The sequence below is a fragment of the Diabrotica virgifera genome, chromosome 10, assembly GCF_917563875.1.
Source record: "Diabrotica virgifera virgifera chromosome 10, PGI_DIABVI_V3a".
NCBI classification, from domain to species: domain Eukaryota; kingdom Metazoa; phylum Arthropoda; class Insecta; order Coleoptera; family Chrysomelidae; genus Diabrotica; species Diabrotica virgifera.
This window is the reverse complement of record NC_065452.1, coordinates 50,221,614-50,243,874: the sequence shown is the minus strand read 5'-3', so window position 1 is coordinate 50,243,874 and position 22,261 is coordinate 50,221,614. Positions and strand designations below refer to the sequence as shown.

The window sequence follows — 22,261 nt, the reverse complement described above, 5'->3', positions numbered from 1 at the left end:
TATTTCTTATGTGTTTCTTTTCAAGTAGAGTCCGTACGTCCTTCAATCGTACTCTGTCGAATGCCTGTTTCAGGTCTACAAAGCATGTGACAATTGGCTTGTCAAATTCTATTGATTTCTCAACTAATTGTCATAATGAAGATAGCGTCTTCTGTAGATCTATTTGAGCGGAAACCCTGTTGTTCTTCTGATAAACCGGCATTCTTGTATATTTTTTGGGATAGAATTTTTGTCAATAGTTTTGATGTAGAATTGAGTAGTGTAATTCCTCGGTAGTTTGTAGGATCTGTCTTTACGCCTTTCTTGTAGATGGGTACTGTTATACTCTCTCTCCATTCCTCTGGTACTGTCATGTTGTTTTCAATTTCGTGGAATAATTTTATCTCTTCTATTATTTTTAAACCCCCGTATTTAATTAACTCATTTGGTATATTGTCCGGACCTGGTGATTTTCTATTTTTGATTGCTTCGTGTACTTCTTGGGTGATGTTGTAACTCTCTGTCTCTTCTTGGAGAATGTTTTGTAGGTAATTTCCTTGTACTTCATTACTATCATTATCGTCTTTGTATAGATTTTAGAAGTGAGTTACCCATTCTTCTGTTTTTATTGCGTTAATTTTTAATTCTTCGGTAATCGGCTTCTTTCTGTTTCTCAACATGTTCCATACCATTTTTTGACAGTCTGTATATTACCTTGCTTATAATCTCTCAAAAGTACTCTAAAAATTTTTTTTCGGTAATTTTTAAACTTAACATACAAACCGTCGGCCTCATATGAAAAGTGCCTAAGTCCAGATTAACAAATTTTACAGGAGACGCAAAAAACTGATTTAAAGAACCATTGGAAGAATGAGTTTGTATAATTCTTTTTTGTGGTTCTAGCGACATCTATTGTCTTTTTGGAACTTTTATGTCTTGCTAAGCATGCGTACCATAAATATTAATTAGATGGCGCAAAAATCTCATTTTTACTTATTTTGGGACTTGGGCCCTTTTCATTTGAGGCCGACGAAACATTGATGGTGAAGAATTGATCCTGGTTATATTAATTCGTGGTAGAGACAAACGACTGGGGAGCAGGTGTTGGACCAATACCAATGGCAGAGCCAGAAAAAACGTCAACGAAAGCATACATCTTCATGTGCCTTGTCAGTTGCAGACGTTGGCTATCATCATAGCAATTTTAATTTTGTTTGCGGCATTTCTGAATAACTCGAACTATGTTAGTCCAAACCATTGGCGTAAGTTTTGAAGCCATGAGTGTCTTCTTCTTCCAGGTCAGCGTTTGCTCTTTATTTTACCCTGTATTATCAGTTGAAGTATATGATATTTACCATGTCTCATAATATGACCGAGGTATTCAAGTTTCCGTTTCTTAATTGTGAAAGAGTTTTCTTTTTGTTTTCCCATTCGACGCAATACGTATACGTTGGTGGTGTGAGTCGTCCAGGATATTTTGAGGATACGTCGGTACACCCGCATTTCGAATCGCTCCAGCTTCCTCATTAATGTTTCCGTTATTGTCCAGGCCTCTGCGCCATACATCAAGACTCGAAACATATCATTTTAGCAGCCATATTTTTAGTGGGAGAGATATGTCGCAATGGGTGAATATATTTCTCATGTTAAATGCTGCTCTGGCCTTTTCAATTCTAGATCGTATTTCAGTTGTTTGATCATATTTCGAGTGGACGGCTGTTACAAGGTATATACGAGTTAAGGTGTTGAATTAATTGGTTTTTTATTTTCAATTGTCTGGCAGATTTTTGAGTTTTGCTGACCAGCATCCAATTTGTTTTGTTTATGTTGAGGTTGAGTCCTCTTTCTTCACTCGTTTTTTATACTCTGTCCATAAGATGCTGAAGTTCATCGATACTACTGGCAAGCAGGACTGTATCGTCGACGCAAGAATACTAACAGCGGAAATAAGAATGGAAGAGTTTATGGACTTCTTCTTATATAATTAAAAATTATTTCTATCCTATGTAATATTATTATACTAACTTGTGCGTATGTTCCAATTATATCACAGGACCATGCTTTTTGTATCCATTCTGCTTGCTGTTCGACAGTTCCCTGTCCCATCAAAGTAGGTATGAACATTACATAATGAAGAGTCAACGGATTACCATCTTTCAAGATTGCAGATCCAAGTTGTCCCCCCAGAATTTCTCTGAAATAAAAAACAATGACTACAATACAATCTTTAGTGAACCAAGACTTTTTTGATTTGAGCTTGATATTTCTGTTTATTACTACAATGGCTTGAAAAGACATATGGCCTCAAAACTACCCAGAAAAATTAATTGACCATCTATAAAACACTGATAAGACTAGTGCTAACATATGGAGTAGGAACGTGGTCACACACAGAAGGACCAAGAATTGCTTAACCCTTAACCACTAACATGCGGTATGCAGTGGCGGCTTTTAGGGGTAGGCAAGATAGGCCGGGCCTACCCAATAATTTTAAGAGCTTCAAAATTGAAAAATATATGTATATTCAAAAATTATGTCAAAGCATGTAAATAACTTTTAAATGTACTAAATCACTCAACATATTAGCGTCCGTTAAGACAACTTTGTTATATATTATCATAGAAAGCATCGAATCGTATTCAGGCATTTTAAATATCATTAATAGGCCCGCTCGGACCTGGCCGACTTCGCTCACTAAGATCTCCGTACAAAAAGCGTTTGAAGTAAAGCAGCTTGCCGAGCAATGATTTTTATATTGCCGTGCTATGCTTGGGGTATAGGCCCGATTCAAACAGGCCTTCGCCGAGCCTCGTTGCCACTTGTAACATAATTATAGAATTGTAACCGACAATGCACAAAGCAAAGAGAGAAGAATAAATCTGCTCTATAAATAATAAAATATGTAAACTATTTGTATATTTTAGTTCATAATTTTATTTACTTTTAAAAATATAATTAAATGTAAATCTGTTACAGTTACCTTCTAAGTATTTTTATACATAAAAGTACATTTATATTTGCATATTATGTAGGTATTATACGTAGCTATATTGGGACCGTGCAAGTTCGGAAAAGCGACACCTGGTTTCATAGCTCGGCAACTTGTTTCGCACTTTTAATTATATTGACCAATCATATTGGTCCTGGTTGCTGGATAATTGTCAAGGCCATAGCCCAAAAAAAATTGTAAGAAGAAAAAGTAAGACTGAGGTTAAGTTATTAAAAGGTAAACAATTGTATGTAGCAAATAAAATTACTTATTAAAATGAAGTACTGCCAGCAAAATGCAATTAATAAATTTACTTTTATAAAATAAATGCATATCATATCAATATTGTGGAGTAACATATAATTTTTCTTCTTCAATGACAGTAGGAATGAAATATACGCCAATTTGACAATTTCAATTGACAACATGAATTATTTAAGAAAGTTGCAACATTTTTCCGCTTTTCGCGCACGATCGTTTCTCGTATCCCCTCCAAGTAGGTACTTGCACACCGCGAATAGGTATATGTAATTTGCTGGCGTGGCCTACCCAAAAATCGGGCAAAATGTATTTGCCCGATTATGGCCCGATTACTGAAATGATCATCACGAAACCGTCACTGAAAGATCACAATTCTTGTTGGAATAGTGGGAAGGACGATCCGATGACAATTGTATTTTTGTTGGAACGGATTTTGTTTACTGCGCAGGAGCGTTACCGTTTTGTGACAGTTCTCGGTCGTGTTGGAACAAACCTATCACCTTTATTTAGGAATTTGAAACGGCTTGTAACATCCTCAACTTTCTTCTGGTTCACATCTCGTCTGGGACATTTAGTTGTAGTGACCATCTGAAACTGTTTCCGGACAGACAGGCATGAAGCCGGAACTATATATTTGTTCTCGTCTTGCTAAGGAGCGTCAAATAATAATATATCACCTGTACTATTTCGGCGACTATTAAACAGTACTTCCAGTTACAAATCTAATACCGGAAGTCCGATGTCAAATTTCTCACCTTTAATACAATCATTAGGTTATAAGCTTTTATTCGACACCTCATTTGTCATTCTACCTGGTATAATGAGAAGGAATTGTGTTTACGGACGGACGGACAGACAGAGATAATTAAACGTTTTCACATTTTTTTAAAATGGGTGAAAACAATAAAACTCGCAAGACGATAACAACACCGGTACTTTAACCTCACTCAAATACAAAACACCTGCAGAAACCATCTATAAATAATCACATGAGTGAAAAAACAGGCTGCACATTAATATTCAAACAGTTCCACCAACCTTATTTTTAAAGATAAATACATGAAAGTTATAACATTGTAAAGGGGAAAACATGGTGGACCTAAATAGCCCTTCTGTCTAAAAAGGGCACATAAGCCTATGTGCCCTTTTCACGTCGACAGCCTCAATTGACAATGGTGCAGTGCTTAGGGACTGAAAAAAGCGAGCAGCCACTTTTTATCCAGTACCTTTGCGATGACTTGTTAACTTCGAGAATTCCAATTTCAAAAGTGAACAATGTCACTTTTACCTCATTTTAAAAAATATTTTAAATTTATGAAAGAAGAGGACAAAAAGGTTGCGAGAAAAGCAGACGTGAGAGAATTTGTTTACAATTGCTGTCTGCACTATTATATCAGGGCTTAAGAATTCACAAGTGTTATCTATCGATAGTATTGTCGCCTTAGATACCTAACCTAAATAACGCTCTTTTATTTTTAAAATGCTGAGAGTGTGTCTGAAAGCATACAGCCGGGAATTATCTGGCTACACTAAACAATACATTTTTTACAACTTAATGATAGCCTAATTAGAGTAATTAGTACCGGCAAATAAGCAAAAACAAAGACCCCACGGTGTTCAAAAGAAAATCTAAATAAAACTTATCGAGCACTTCATTTTTTTGGCTTTAGGCTTATAGCAACACTACTTAGTCGATCAAAAATAATTAAATCATTGTATAATAATAATAAAAAAAATAATAAAAAAATCCAGGTATCTGAATTTTTTTTAGTGATTATTAGCCTATATAAAGAAAACCTATATATTATGTTTTCTGTAGAGATTTCGGCGTATTTTTTTAATTATTAACAATTTAGTGTAAAAATACCCTTTTTTAGGTTTTTGCTAACCATTAAGAAGTATAGCGATACGCTTTAATTACTATTTTCGCTAATTTTAATTTTAATATTTTTTCTCAAAAGCGAAACAACTTAGTCATTCGAAATTCACATTAAATTAAATACAAAAATGTTAAGAGTGACATGGCTTCACTCTGTCAACATCTGTTTTCTCACCCACATAAATTAGTTATCATATCAGACCATTATGTCAACAACTCACTTAATGCATCGAAATTGTTTTCTTAAAACTACAAAAGTGTACGCCAGACCTAGTGATTTATTGACAGCTGGTTAAAGTAAAAGAAACACAAACATATTTATCGTTTGTGGTTTTTTTCTTGAGTCACAGCTCGACAGGCATACGTATCGGGTCACACCCCTTGGCCGTCGCTAACATCGACCTTTCCTTCCTTTTTATTACATTCATTTCAATTAAATTCCGGCAACTCACACATCGGAATAGAAGCTTAAAAGGTAAAATGACAAAACTTTATCTGTCAAAACATAAGAAAGGTTTAGAATGGCTAAAACCTGTACACGTTGCTTCGAAAACTACAAAATAACGCAAAATCGTTAATTGTTTATAACTATTCTAAAAATAAACTTTTTAGATATTTGTTATTGCGCACAAAGTTGAGTAATGTGGTCCTTAACAAACCCTCAAATTTCAGATAGATCCATTAATTAGTTTAAAAGTTATATTAGTCGTTTATCCCAGAGAGCTTTTTTGCAATAACGATGAACAAATCCGAATAAGTCATGCTCCAAGTGCGGGAAAGAAAAGTCCTCAGGAAAATATATGGAGGAAAGCTATGGAACGGAATGTGGATAAAAAGACCAAATGTAGAACTAGAGAAGTTGTATGGAGAACCGAATATCCTACGGATTATAAAATCGCAAATACTGAGATGGTGGAGACATATTCAAAGGATTCCAAACACGAGACTAACCAAAAGAATACCAACGGAAGGAATACGTGGAAAGAAGAAGAAATGTAGGCCGAAAACTTAAAATTAATAAATGAAAGGCAAAATTTACAAAAAAAAGTCATCAGACCAATAATGAAATATGCGACAGAAACACGACTTGATACAGAGAGGACAAAAAGGTTAAAGGTTGCTAGAAACAGCAGAGATGAAAACCTTTCGAAAAATCGATGGCAAGACACTACGGGATAAAGCTAGCTCCCGTGGGAAATTCTAGCTCGCCGTGATTTTGCCGTGATGGTGGTATTATAGGTTTTTTGGGTCGCTGAATCCAATGGAAGTGGTCTGGAAGCCCAAATATGGTGCGTTTAATTGGTATTAACAAATTATGGAAAATTAGGTATTTTTCAGGAATTATCGAAAGCTCTGTAAATAAATTGATAGTGTTAAGGTCTTCTCTGGTGTATTTTTGGTCGCTGAATATAATGCGACTAGTCGCGATTACTCAAAATATGATCTTATTTTGTTAATAACAAAATAATTGTTTATTCGCCAAAAAGCTCGAAATAATGCGCCATCTACAGCAAGTTTGTACTCTTTTTCAAAGTATTTTTATACGCTTAATCGATTACCACTAGTCGTGATAGCTTAAACTACGTTCCGACTTTGTTATTAATAAATTATTGCAAAAATAACGGTTTCTAGTACGTTTACTGACGGTTTTTGATCTAGATTTTAAAAAACCAATTGGATTGACATGAAATTTGGCATACACGTAGCTAACAAGTCAAATAAAAGAAGTGATATTGTGCCGATGTGTGCTTTTACCCTGGGGATGAGTTTCAACCCTTTTTGGAGGCTGAAAAAAGAAACCTTTAAAATAAGTCCGGAAGTGGATAAACTGATTCATTCTAAGCAACTTTTGCTCTATACAGTTTTTTCACTAAGTCAATACTTTTCGAGTTATTTGCGAGTGCATGTGTTTATTTTCAACAAAAAACACGTTTTTAGACGATTTTTCGCAAATAACTCAAAAAGTAAGTATTTTTCCAAAAAAAAATTTCTTAGCAAAAATATAGACTAAAAAAGTGAAAAAAATAACGGTGTATGTGTGAGATCCATAGACCCAGTAGAAGCGGAGTTGTAGCTAATGAACAACAGGTTCATATTCGTCAAATTCCAAATTGAATATTTCAACATAAAATAACCAAAAAATGAAGCACTTTTTGAGGAAAACTCATTACAACTTTTTTAAAGCTTAAAAAAAACTTTATTCTTGTTTTTTAAAAAGGTATCTAGTATCAAAAATAAGCAAGTTACGCTCAAAATAAAGATTGTCGCTTTTTTTTGGTAAAAAAACCGGGAAAATCACCCCCCAATTAGCACTTCAAATGAAATTAATCGTTACCTTTTCACAAGTTTCTTTACTTATGTTGTATTTATATGATCTGTAAGTTTCATCAGTTCGAAAGTGCTTATAAAACCACTAAAAACGTGTTTTTCTTTGTTGGAAAAATGAACATATTCACTCACAAATAACTCGAAAAGTATTGACTTAGTGAAAAAACTGTATAGAACAAAAGTTGCTTAGAATTAATTAGATTATCCACTTCCGGACTTATTTTAAAGGTTTCTTTTTTCACCTCCGAAAAGGAGTGAAACTCACCCCCAGGGTAAAAGCATACATCGGCACAATATCACTTGTCGACATGTTAGCTACGTGTATGTCAAATTTCATGTCAATCCAAGTGGTTTTATAAAATTTAGAGCAACAACCGTGAGTATACGTACTATAAACCGTTATTTTTGCAATAATTTATTAATAACAAAGTCGGAACGTGGTTTAAGCTATCACGACTAGTGGCAATCGATTTAGCGTATAAAAATACTATGAAAAAGACTACAAACTTGCTGTAGATAGCGCATTATTTCGAGCTTTTCGGCGAATAAACAATTATTTTGTTATTAACAAAATAAGAACATATTTTGAGGAATCGCGACTAGTCGCATTCGGTTCAGCAACCAAAAATACACCAGAGAAGGCCTTAACACTATCAATTTCTTTACAGGGCTTTTAATAATACCTGAAAAATACCTAATTTTACCATAATTTGTTAATAACAATTAAACGCACCATATTTGGGCTTCCAGACTACTTCCATTGGATTCAGCGACCCAAAAAACCTATAATACCACCATCAAATCACGACGAGCTAGAATTTCCCACGGGACCCGCTATGTTGCGACTAGACTAAAGACTACTAAACCGCATTTTTTTGTTTGCTACGTTTTATTCATGGGACCCAATTTCTTTGAATACACTGTTATCGAATATTTTAGCTTGCAGCAAGGTTAAGTATTCAAGTGTCTTACGTATTAGGTATTAATATTTTTGATCAGTACTTTGATTTCGATATGTACGTAACTGAAGTGTTCATTATCATTATTGCACGTTCTATAATAACTTAAAAATTAAAAAATGTATTTTTCGATAAAATTATGACAATTGAATACATTTTGTGTATAGAGATAAATTTGGATATATTTAGAAATACATACTCTTATCAGTAAACTTATAATATACTGTATTATTCATAAACTATCATTTCCAAGCTGAATATGTATATACGATTTTATTATTATTTGTTGATGAAACATTTAGGGTCAGTGTGCTGTGTTACAAAATCTTGTGGCGTATAAGATCAAGATTTAATTAACTTTAATTACTAAAGATCCGTATCAAATACAGCACTTTAAATAAACAAGAATAAAATATTCATCTCAAGATACAAATTCGTATTCTTCTTCTTCTTCCTTGCTAGAAGGTAGTTTACATTTTTTATTTTTTTTTTCAATTCCACTATAATAAAATTGAACCAAAATATTTAAAATATAACAAAACGTAATTAATAACCATACAGGGTGATTGATTAGTGGAGTAAAGCTCAATAGATCCGCTACAGTAATAGATAGCAATAAAAGTTAATAACAAAAATTGTTACAACTTTGAGTTTCACATTTTAAAATTATATAGAATGTTACAGGGTGTTCGATAACATCGTGGCAGACCAAACTTATGTTTTTGTAAATGGAACACCCTATATTTTATCCTATATTCGAAATCTTCTTAACTTCCCCATCACAAAAATATAAAAGTCTGTTATGTTATACAGGGTATTTACAAAGTTATAACTAGACTTAGGCAAATATGCAAATAAAAACGTATGAACTATGCGCATAAATATGCAGTATTTTATACAAAAATATGCATGTTTATCTAGAAAATATGCATATGAAAATAAAAAAAAATATAAATACATATATTTAAACAACTCAGAAAGTATTATCCGTTTTATTTACAAACATATTTAAAATATCTTCATAATTTATAGTAATTAATATTTTTTATTTATTTTGCAAACTAAGCTTAGGTATTTATGCTTCTTTTCATGAGCATTTTTCAGTGCGTCACAAATAATAGAAAAGAATGTAAGGCCGTGATAATACACATTTTAGTGACATGACATTTTAGTTAAATCTGACAGTTGTCACATTGTATTTGCAATTTGGCATAAAAACAAATAAATTGTGTTTATTGCATTTATAAAATGGTATTTTCTTTGATTTGTATAGTCTTATAAATTGTACAGATTATATTCGTAGATATATTATATAGTTCGTAAATAATTTGTTTTAACTATGTATTTAAGTATTTTGACAAATAAATGATATTACTTCGAATTGTGCTAACACTAAATGATTAAATGCTGTTTAAATTTTTTAACAAAAACTTATGGCTTCTGAATAGGTACATATTACAATATATTTTTTAAATGGAAAAACTTCTGTCTACATCAACCGATGTTATTGGGGCATTTTTCAAATTTACGGTAATCTTCGCTTTCACATTAAGAGTGTCCTAACTAAGAGTTCCCACCTAGTACCTACTTGAACTAAGTACTTCAGAAAGGACCTGGTAATTATTTTCATAACAATTAAAATCAGGAATCTTGAAAATATCAAGATAATATGACTGTTAAAGCAGGAAGGTCCCCCAAATATGTACAGGAGATTTTTGGTTTTTGTTTGTTTATCTAAGAAAAAATAATACGAGCCTAAATCTAAGCACACAACTAAAGGTTATTGTAAGAGAAAACAATGTTAAGCGACTTTTCAATACATTATTGAATGATTTGAATTTTTTAGATCCTATTTTTTCATCACAAGAAATTTAAAAAATGCCTGAGAAAATAAGAAATATATCGATTTATTCGAACTTGCCTTGTGTCAGCACATATTAGAAAATATTCTCGTATAAAATAATATAACACACAATTATATAGTACTTCCAATTTTACCACAAATTGATCAGTAAACCTTTTCCTTATCCGTAGATGTAGGTTTTATCCAAGTTTGAAGCAGTGTTTATTTTCGGTAGTTTCAGGTGTTACCGGTTCCAATTTTACAACATAATTGATTTCTAAAACTGACCGTCCCCATAAAAGTTCTAGAGGTATAAACAGATTTTGGAACCCTTATTCAAGGAGAAAACTACAATAAATATCTAGAGATATTGAAACAAAATTAAATATTCGGATTTCCAAACTCTTGATTTATTTGATGAATATCTATACATCTAAAATTTCAAGTTATGTGCACTTTATGCACACTTTTATAGAAATATGCAAAATTTGACATTTTTGCATATTTTATGCATAATATGCAAAATATGCAATTTGCATATTTGCCTAAGTCTAGTTATAACCAATTTTCTATGAAAATCGTAACAAGTTCAGCTACCTGTATAAATAAAAATAAGCACAATAGCAATGGTTTAATGGTGCCATATTTTTTTGTTGATTGTGAAATTTTTTAAGAATGGTTGATATTGCTAATTTTCTTTCTATCGACTACAGGGTGAGTCAAAACGCAATTTCTCAGTAATTTTAAATGGAAACCCTGTATTTTATGTCCCTATCGAAAAGTACCGTTATCGTACTTTAATTTTTGTATAATATTCCCTACGTCTAAATTTATGAGTTTTCGAGATATTTTCATTTTTCAGAGCAAATTATTAATTAGGGGTCTAAATCTTTTCAAATTTTAAGTAAGCCATGACTGAATTTTTTAAAACTGATAATTTAAGATTACTGATTATAAATCCGGTAATCAATGTAACAATGTAGCAAATAAAGAAAGAAAAATAATTTATTAGTAATAAATTTTACAAAAAAAAAACACAACCACAACTTACAACATTTTTGAAACAATTAAAAACTACTTTTGTATGTAAATGTAACAAATAAAGAAAGAAAAATAATTTATTAGTTATAAATTTTACAAAAAAAAAACACAAACAAAATACAGCATTTTCTGAAAACAATTAAAGACTACTTTTGTATGTAAATGTAACAATGTAACAAATAAAGGACGAAAAATAATTTATCAGTAAAAAATTTTACACAAAAAACATGAACACAAAATACATTTTCGAAAAAATTAAAATCTACTTTTAGTAAAATATTTTATATATTTAATTACATAAGGTGTTCAAAATGAATTAAGTCTAAAAACGATCATTGAATGAGTTACTTACACTACGAAGCATTTGTAAATTAACACTTCGAAATACACTTTGTATTCTATTTTTCATCTCATCCCTTGTTGTTGGAGATATTTTATAACCTTCATTCTTTACGTAACCCCAAAAAAACCAGTCCAGTTTATTAAATTTTGGTGATCTGGGTGGCCACTCGAAAACTAATAAATTTAGACATAGGAAATGTTGTATACAAGCTAAAGTACGATAATGGTACTTTTCAATAGTGATATAAAATATAGGGTGTTCCATTTAAAATTACTGAGAAAATAATGTACTTGCGTTTGAACTCACCCTGTATTCGATATAAAGAAAATTAACAATGTCAATTATTTTTAAAAATTTTGACCATAAATAAAAAAATATGGAATCAATAAATAATTGCTGTTGTGCTTATTTTTGTTTATACAGGGAGCTGAACTTGTTACGATTTTCATAGAAAATTGGCTATAACTTTGTAAATACCCTGTATAACATAGCAGACCTTTATATTTTTGTAATGGGGAAGTTAAGAAGATTTCGAATATAAGATAAAATATAGGGTGTACCATTTAAAAAAAACATAAGTTTGGTCTGCCACGATGTTATCGAACACCCTGTAACATTCTAATTAATTTTAAAATGTGAAGCTCAAAGTTCGCTACAATTTTTGTTATTAACTTTTATTGCCATCTATTACTGTAGCGGATCTATTGAGCCCTACTAATCAATCACCCTGTATAGTCATCAAACGTTTATTTTATCGGATGACGATCTTAAAATTTTCCGTGTTTTCGTATAATTTAGAAAGTAACTACCGACTAATAGACCAGGGCATTTAGCACTAAAAACACCATAATAAATCGATTTTTGTTTTCACCCAATTTTGAAAAAATGTGAAAACTTTGAATTATCCACGTCCATTTGTCCGTCTGTCTGTCTGTAATCACAACTCCTCTGTCAATATACCAGCTAGAATGACAAATGAGGTGTCAAATGAAAGCTTATAATCCAAGGATGGTACTAAAGGTGAGATGTTCGACCTAGGCTGTCTGTCCGTCGGTCCGTCCGACCGCGAATATAACTCCTCCGTCATTATACCGGGTAGAATTACAAATGAGGTGTCAAATGAAAGCTTATAATCCAAGGATGGTACTAAAGGTGAGATATTTGACCTAGGCTGTCTGTCCGTCAGTCCGTCCGACCGCGAATATAACTCCTCCGTCATTATACCAGGTAGAATGACAAATGAGGTGTCAAATGAAAGCTTATAACCCAAGGATGGTATTAAAGATGAGAAATTTGACATCGGACTTCCGGTTTTAGAGTTGCAACCGTATGAACTGTTCTAAAGGCAACGAAATAGTATAAGCGATCTATCATTCGACGTGCCTTAGCAAGATGAGAACAAATTTTGGTTTTGGTTTTTATATCATTTCCGCTTGAAAAGTTCTAACCAGAAGTGCCGTTATAGTCGCAGAAAAAGTACATGTAACACATCAATGGAAGCGTATTGAAAAGTTGAGTTTTAATCTTCAGTTCCTGTTTTGAAGTCATTTCTGTTTAAACAATGATGACCCAAAGTTTAGTCAAAATGACTCAAAATTAGTAAAATCGTATATCGATCGACGCAAAGTACACGAAGCGTGCAAATATCGACTTCCAGTTCTACTTTCGATTACTTTGGGTGAAAACCTAGGACTTACGAAGTCCAATTACTTGTTAAATACAGCACCTAGAGACTAAAAAGAAAGTAACTACCGACTAATAGACCAGGGCATTTAGCACTAAAAACACCATAATAAATCGATTTTTGTTTTCACCCAATTTTGAAAAAATGTGAAAACTTTGAATTATCCACGTCCATTTGTCCGTCTGTCTGTCTGTAATCACAGCTCCTCTGTCAATATACCAGCTAGAATGACAAATGAGGTGTCAAATGAAAGCTTATAATCCAAGGATGGTACTAAAGGTGAGATGTTCGACCTAGGCTGTCTGTCCGTCGGTCCGTCCGACCGCGAATATAACTCCTCCGTCATTATACCGGGTAGAATTACAAATGAGGTGTCAAATGAAAGCTTATAATCCAAGGATGGTACTAAAGGTGAGATATTTGACCTAGGCTGTCTGTCCGTCAGTCCGTCCGACCGCGAATATAACTCCTCCGTCATTATACCAGGTAGAATGACAAATGAGGTGTCAAATGAAAGCTTATAACCCAAGGATGGTATTAAAGATGAGAAATTTGACATCGGACTTCCGGTTTTAGAGTTGCAACCGTATGAACTGTTCTAAAGGCAACGAAATAGTATAAGCGATCTATCATTCGACGTGCCTTAGCAAGATGAGAACAAATTTTGGTTTTGGTTTTTATATCATTTCCGCTTGAAAAGTTCTAACCAGAAGTGCCGTTATAGTCGCAGAAAAAGTACATGTAACACATCAATGGAAGCGTATTGAAAAGTTGAGTTTTAATCTTTAGTTCCTGTTTTGAAGTCATTTCTGTTTAAACAATGATGACCCAAAGTTTAGTCAAAATGACTCAAAATTAGTAAAATCGTATATCGATCGACGCAAAGTACACGAAGCGTGCAAATATCGACTTCCAGTTCTACTTTCGATTACTTTGGGTGAAAACCTAGGACTTACGAAGTCCAATTACTTGTTAAATACAGCACCTAGAGACTTGCAACTTTTTGCATTTTGTTCAGGATGATGTCAGGAAAAAGTCTACTATAGAAAAATGGGTGGAAATGATGGAAATGTTTAAGGTCACGTCATCTTCTGGAGTTTCGAGGGATTTCGGCACTAAATTGATGCAGACAGATTACTCGAGGGATTTTTGGGGTTACTGAACACGCATACGCCATCAGAACCGACCCCCGGGCACCTGACGCCCACAGTCACTGCTAGTGTACGTCATCGTCTAAAGTTTAGGTTTTCGACCTTGAATGTAGACAAATAGCTTATTAGGCGGTTTTTGGGGTCGCTGAATACGAATACGCCATCAGACCACCTGGTAAACAAGGTCACTGTTAAACATGTTATCTTCTGGAGATTGTAGGATTTTTGGGCACCAGGTGCACAGGGGGTCGGTTGTGTTGGTGTATTCTTATTTAGCGACCATAAAAACCCACGAGGAGTCGTTTGCATCAGTTTAGTGCTGAAAACTCTCGAAACTTCAGATAACGTGTCTTCGCAGTGAACCTGAGCACCAGGTGCTCAGGTGATCACTCCTGATGACTTATTCATCTTTAGCGACACCAATATCTTCGAGTAATAAAATCTAGCCCTTAATACACTTATTTTGACATATTTATGCACTTTTGGATGCATTTTATGCACTTTAACATGCAACTATGCATTTGCACCTATTTTTCTATAGTAGGCTTTTTTCCTAACACCATGCTGGGCACAATGCAAAAAGTGGCAAGTCTCTGGATGCTGTATTTAAAAATCAATTTATTTTGAGCTAAATGCCTTGATCTATAACAAGAGACTGTTGCTCTAATATAATTATCGCCATAAAATATAATTGATAGAAAATAACAAGTTTAAATTTCGAACGTTTTTGTTACAATGCCATGAACATAGGTAAACATGATTTGATAGATAAGATTCTCACATAATTTGTTTATTTGTTTCAGATACGGCTTCGGAGAAAGGTCATAAAAAATTATAAGGTACCAAAGGTTCAGATATTATCAAATAAAGTTTATAGTCCAGGACGGATCTGTTTTGAGATGGACGTTGAGAGGTGACTCTAATTTTTTTACAGAAATTGTTTGGAATTAACCCATATAATAATTGAGTTATCCTCCCACTCAAAAAGGTCCGGAACATTGTTTAAATAAATGGAACATTGTTTAAAAATTCGATTTTTTCTTTGTTTTTTGATTATAACTTCAAAAGTATTCGCTTCCGAGAAAAGTTGCACTAAAATAAAAGTTGCGTAATTAAATTTCCTACAATATAAGATTGGTTAAAAATTTTTAAAATTGTTACCCCTGTTGCAAAATAGCAAGAATTGCGAAAAAAACGATAAAAAAACAAGTATTCGCATTTTACGTTTTTCAACCATTTCTGCTTCACTTAAGACCTTCATATTTCACCCAGAAAAACTTTATGATATGATAAAACAATACTGTAAATTTAATTAAGATCGGTTCAATAGATTTTACAAAATAAATTTTGCAATTCAGCTTTCGCAAAAAATATTCTATTTATATAGATATTTTTTCAAAATGTTGCAGGACCGAAAATAAAGCAGATAGCAAGTTAATTTTTTTTTACAAATAGAAGAATACTGTACCTTTCATTTGCAATTTGCAAAATTAAAATCAGTTAACTACCACGGCGTCAGGAATTTTTTTAAATAAACATTAATTTCTGGTGCTACGCGCAGGACAGCGGTGTTCGATTCACACAAGTTGATTTCCACCAAAATTTCTTGCAATCTTTATCTAATATATTATTTTCTTACTCTATATTTTGTTGTATTTAAATATTTTAATTCCACTAATCAAACTAATCAAACTATTAATCAAATTTAAATCAAACTAATTTGATTATTTTTTTTTTGAAATATTGTTTAAACAATTGCATATATGTTTAAAAATAATAAAGTTTTATTCTATAAGTTAAAATATATGAACAAAGAAAGTTTTTGCTAAAAAAAGTATTATTTCAAAGGACAGAGTATGTGTTTTTATTTTGCAATAAACAAATTTATTTATTTATTTCGAAATGTACTAAAAATTAAAATTTATCAATCATTATTAAACGTCATTGGAATGCCCAATCAGAGCGAACGTATCCGCTGTCCTACGCGTAGCACCAAAAATTAAAGTTTATTTAAAAAAATTCCTGACGCCGTTGTAGTTAACCGATTTTAATTATGCAAATTGCCAATGAAAGGTACAGTATTCTTTTATATGCATAAAAAATCAACTTGCTGTCTGCTTTATTTTCAGTGCTGCAAAATTTTGAAAAAATAATTTTTTTTCAAGAAAGCTGGATTGCAAAATTTATTTTGCAAAATCTTTTAAACCCATCTTAATGAAATTTATAGTATTGTTTTATCATACCATAAAGTTTTTTTGGGTGAAATATGAAGGTCCTAAGTGTAGCAGAAATGGTTGAAAAACGTAAAATGCAAATACTTGTTTTTTATGTTTTTTTCGCAATTATTGCTATTTTGCAACAGGGGTGCAAATTTTTAAAATTTTCAGTTAATGCTATATTGTAGGAAATTTAATTACGCAACTTTTATGTCGGTGCAACTTTTCTCGAAATTGAATACTTTTAAAGTTATAATCAAAAAATGAAGAAAAATTCGAATTTTTCCTTCATTTTTTGACATTTTGATTATTTAAAAAATGTTCCGGACCTTTTTGAGTGGGAGGATAACTCAAATATTATTATATGAATAATTTTCAAGCAATTTCTGCAAAAAAATATGAGTCACCTCTCAACATCCAAATGTGCTAATATTTTTACAGATGCGCCCTGGTCTATTATAGATTTATCCGTAAAGAGAAAAAATCGAGAATATTTTTGATAAATAACTTAGGTCTGAGTAGAAAAACAAAAATACAATTTAATGAAAAGATGATATCCAACGAGGAAAACGTTAAAATTAAAGTTTATAGAGATTATAAAGACTACTGAGATTATAAAAAGCATCAAGCAGAAAAAGCTGGAGTATTTCGGACATGTAATGAGAGGTCCCAAATATAGGTTGCCGCAAAATATTATGCAAGGAAAATTAGCAGGCAAACGGAATCCAGGACGAAGAAGAACTTCATGGTTGAAGAACTTGCGAGATTGGTATGGTGTTGATACAATCATGCTATTTAGGGTGGCAGTGAATAAAATTAAGATAGCTATGATGCTAACCAACGTTCTGAAAGGACATGGTACATGAAGAAGAAGTTAACCAAGTTAAACCTTCACAATGAAGAAGTTATTTTTAAAAAATCCACGAGGAAAAAAAATGTTGCCTGTAGTTGGCTGTATACCATTTATTACAAAAAACCATAAAATCCTTTATAAAAGGTATATTATTTTTATATTTATATTAAGGGGATTTTAACAAATATACCTTATATAAACGATTTTATGGTTTTTTGAAGTTATTTTTGTTGCCAAATGAAAAGTATGAATGAACATGTGGAATTTATTATAGATCGGGCTGTATCGTCGCCCCCGTTAGCGAAATTATTCTGATTCGATTTTTTTGCACAACTTACTCAAAAAGAGGTCCTTATAACAAATCTATAGGATGCCAGGCGGTGTCGTGGTCGAAAAATTGTTTAAACTTTTTTTTTAAACCTATTCACAAAAAAATTTTTTGTCTTTTCCAACAAATTTTTTTTTAGATAATTTAGGTCATTCCGAGCAAAAAAAGGGCTCTTGTCAGTTTTCTTTAAAATGTATTGTTTGTTGTCGAGTTATACGCAATTTAGAATTTAAAAAAAATGCAAAAATGGCCATTTTCAAGGCTTTCTTTCTCCCCTTCCTTGTACCCTATCAGGGTGTCGGATTTGGGATCGCTATTTTAATTTACATTCACCCATCTCTTCCATTCTTTTCTGTTTTCGGTCATTATTTTTAATTCCTTGAGTGATTTTCCTTTAACGTTTCCCGCCTCTACTATTTGCGGTATCCATTTTTTTCTTGGTCTGCGTCTTTTTCTTTTTGCAATGTTTCTTGCTTCGTGGATTCTTCTCGTAATTCTGTTGGGTTGCATCCTCATCAAATGCCCATACCAATTCATTTGTCTCTTTTTTAGTTTATTCATTATTGGTTCTTGGTTGGCCATTCTCCTAATAGTCTCGTTGCTTAATCTATCCCATTTTGTCTTTCCAACTATCCTTCTTAAATGTCTCATCTCCATTGCATTTATTCTACTCTTATGTTTTTCCAGAATTGTCCAGTTTTCACTTGCGTAGAGCACAGTCGGTATCACTATTGTGTTATATATGTTTATTTTGTCTCTCTTGCAAGTTCTCTTTTCCCCAGTATTGGGGCTAAGGCGCTAAGACATAGTATAACTTGTTTGATTTCTTTGCTCTATTTGTTATTTCCCAGTCTATTTTTCCGTCGTTAGTAATGATACTTCCCAGGTATTCGTAAGTTGTAACTATTTCCAGTTCTGAGTTTTTGCATTTTATCTTTATTTCATTATCTTCTTTGCCGTTGATTATCATTATCTTACTTTTTTCCTCGTTTATTTCCATTTTTAGCTCTTCTATTTCCTCTACCCATATATCCATTAGTTTCTGCATTTTGTTCTCGGAATTTTGTTCTCTATTAGTACTATGTCGTCCGCATACATTAAGGACTCTATTGTTACCGGTTGTAATCTATGGTATCCCATTATTGTCTGTAGTTGGTTGGTTCTTGCTCTAGTTTTTCTTATTAATTCATTCATTACGATTATGAATAGCAAAGGGCTGAGACTATCTCCTTGTTTAATACCTCTATTCCAATTAAATTCTTCTGATCGTTCCCCTGCTATTTGTACTCTTCCTTTTACCTCTTTGTAAGTACTTTCTATAATTTTTATCAATCTGTTTGGTACATTTGTTTTCCTCAAGCATTCCCCTATAATTTGTCTTTCTATCGTGTCAAATGCTGCTCTTAGGTCTATGAATGCTAATACCAGTTTTCCCCCCGTGTCTAAGCATCTTTCGATTAGGTTCCTGATGGTCTAAAGGCCGCTTGTTCATCTCCCAATGTCATTTCTACTTCTTGCCTTAGTCTTTTCTCTATTATTTTTGTATACACTTTAAAGCATACCGATGACAGACATATAGCTCTGTAGTGTTCGCAGTTTATATGTTCTCCTTTTTTGTATATTGGTACAATTATGTTATTCTGCCAGTCTCTAGGGATTGATTGTTTTTCCCACGCCTCTTTATATATTATCCATAACTAGTTTATTCCCTCTTCTCCCATGTATTTTACCATTTCCGGTTCAATTTTATCATCTCCTCCTGCCGTGTCTATTTTGATGTTTGGTATTCCTTCTATTACTTCTTCTCTACTTATTTGGTCTATCTCTGTGTTTTCTTGGCCTTCATTTATTACATTGTCAACCTGTGTTACTTCGGTATCAAAATTTTCCTCATAATATTCTTTCCATACCCTAGCTATTTGTTCCGCGTTTATTTGAATTTGCATTGATCTATCTCTTACTGCATTTATCTCCTTTCGTTTTCCCCCCTTCATGTGGCGTATTGTCGTCCAAAAGTTTCTATTGTTTGTTATATATCCTTCTTGTAGTTTTTCTCCAAATTCTTTCCATGATTTTGCTTTTGCTTGTGTGACTGTCTTTTTTACCAATCGTCTCTGCTTGTAATATTCTTCTTTATCTTCTTCTAATCCCGTTTCGATGTATTTTTTCCATGCCATTTTCTTCTTTTTTTATTTCTGTTTTCACTTCTTCATTCCACCATCTTGTCCTTTTCAATTGATTATTACATTTTTTGATTCCACATACTTCAAGGCTTAATAACTCAATTAAAAATTATATTATGAAAGTCAGAAAGATCAAAGTTTAAAACTCCTCCTTCAAGATCATGAAGAAATCCTCCTTCAAGATCATGAAGAAATCTTTGTCATTATTTTATAGGGCTTTTCATCTATTGTCATTTGTTTCGAGCTTGTGTCATATGTTGTATAATCTGTGTATAATATTACTATACACGGATTATACGACTTATGATAGAAGCTCGAAACAAATGAATGAAAAGCCCTATTACAAAGGTTGTTATTTTTAATTCGTAACAATTAACGCTATATTCCAGGCTGTATCATTGTCCCCGTTAGCGAAATTATTTCGATTAGATTTTTTGCACAAACTTACTCAAAAAGAGGTCCTCAGGGTGCCAGGCGGTACCTTGGTCTGAAAATTGTTTTAAACAAATAAATAATTGTTTTAAAACAAATTCACAAAAATAATTTTTTCACTTCGAACAACTTTTTTTTAGATAATTTGGGTCATTCTGAGCAAAAAAGGTCTCTTGTGATTTTTCCCTAAAATTGATTCTTGTCGAGTTATATGGCCATTTTCGCATTTTTCAACTTTTTAATCGCGTAGAACTTGACAACAATCAATTTTAGAGAAAAATCACAAGAGACCATTTTTGCTCAGAATGACCCAAATTATCTAAAAAAAGTTGTTCGAAGTGAAAAAATTATTTTTGTGAATTTGTTTAAAAAAATTATTTATTTGTTCAAAACAATTTTCAGAATTAGTTTAAAAAAAATTGTTTAAACAATTTTTCGACCAAGGTACCGCATGGCACCCTGTGACTTTGTTAAAAGGACCTCTTTTTCAGTAAGTTTGTGCAAAAAAATCTAATCGAAATAATTTTGCTAACGGGGGCGACGATACACCCTGGACTATAGCGCTAATTGTTAATAATTAAAAATAAAAGTTTTGTAATAAAATAATGACAAAAATTTCTTCAGAATCTTGAAGGAGGGGTTATAAACTTTGCTTTGATCATTTTGCGACTTTCATAATATAATTTTTAATTGAGTTATTAAGCTTTGAAAATGGTAATTTTGCTCACAATGAATTAAGTTATCTAAAAAAATTGTTCGAAATGAAAAAAATACTTTTGTGAATTTGTTTAAAAAAATTGTTTAACAATTTTTTGACCAAGGTACCGCCTGGAACACTGTGGATTTGTCATAAGGACATCTTTTTCAGCAAGTTTGTGCAAAAAAATCGAACCGGAATAATTTCGTTAACGGGGGCGACGATACAGTCCCGTCTATCATAATATATTCGAAAAACCTAATTATATTAAATGAAGCAGAAAAACAGTACAAAACATTTACACTCTAAACGACAAAAAAATGCTTATCGAGTTAATATATTTCAACTAAATTACAGGTGATAAAAAATTCAACAATTAGGTACATACAAAATATAAGCCAACTGTTTAAAATATTTAACATAGTCAATGTCACAAATAGCAAATAAAATTATTTTTATATACTCGCGACATAGTAAAAAAAATCGAGAATCATTCGTCGCAATTTACCTTGGACTATAGAACCAAATTAATACTGGTTATTTTGGCAGCTGTAATATATCTTGGTGTCTTCTGTGTAATATAACTTGATTTATTCACCGTACTGCCTAGATTGTTCTTCTTTTTGATGGGCAAATCAGTGACCATGTTAACGATCGTCATCATTATCAGGTTCTGAGGTTCCTTAACCTGGATGTTCTTCTTCTTCCTGGACCTCGCTTTACAAATATTTTCCCTTGCAAGATGTTTTGTAAGAGGGCATGTCTGTGTCCGAAGTAATGTAGCATCCGAGACTTTATGGTGATCAGTATCTTCATTCTTCTGAGGATCTTCTCATTTGTGACTAGATCAGTCCACGGGATTCTCCATCATTATAACCACATCTCAAATGCTTCCAATCTTCTGCAGTAGTCGAAGCACTAAAGCACTGAACCTCCGAAAAAAAAGGACAAAACGGATCTTAATAATTCTTTTTGCATTCGCTTCGTGAATGCGCCAGGAAACTTTGTGAACCGGAGCCATGATATAATATGGAAAAACTGCATACAAAAAATGCATTCTTAAAGTTCATCTCAAACAGACAATAAAAAAAATTC

General features: G+C 32.5%; 1 protein-coding gene across 1 annotated transcript in view; it reads right to left on the bottom strand.

The window, feature by feature from the left end:
* LOC114340749 (probable peroxisomal acyl-coenzyme A oxidase 1) overlaps positions 1–22,261 on the bottom strand; it is a 91,640-nt gene that overhangs the window by 28,142 nt on the left and 41,237 nt on the right. Inside the window, exon 4 of the mRNA XM_050663595.1 lies at positions 2,005–2,173. Within this exon, the coding sequence (XP_050519552.1) occupies positions 2,005–2,173 (169 nt within the window). The remainder of the gene's footprint in view (positions 1–2,004; positions 2,174–22,261) is intronic.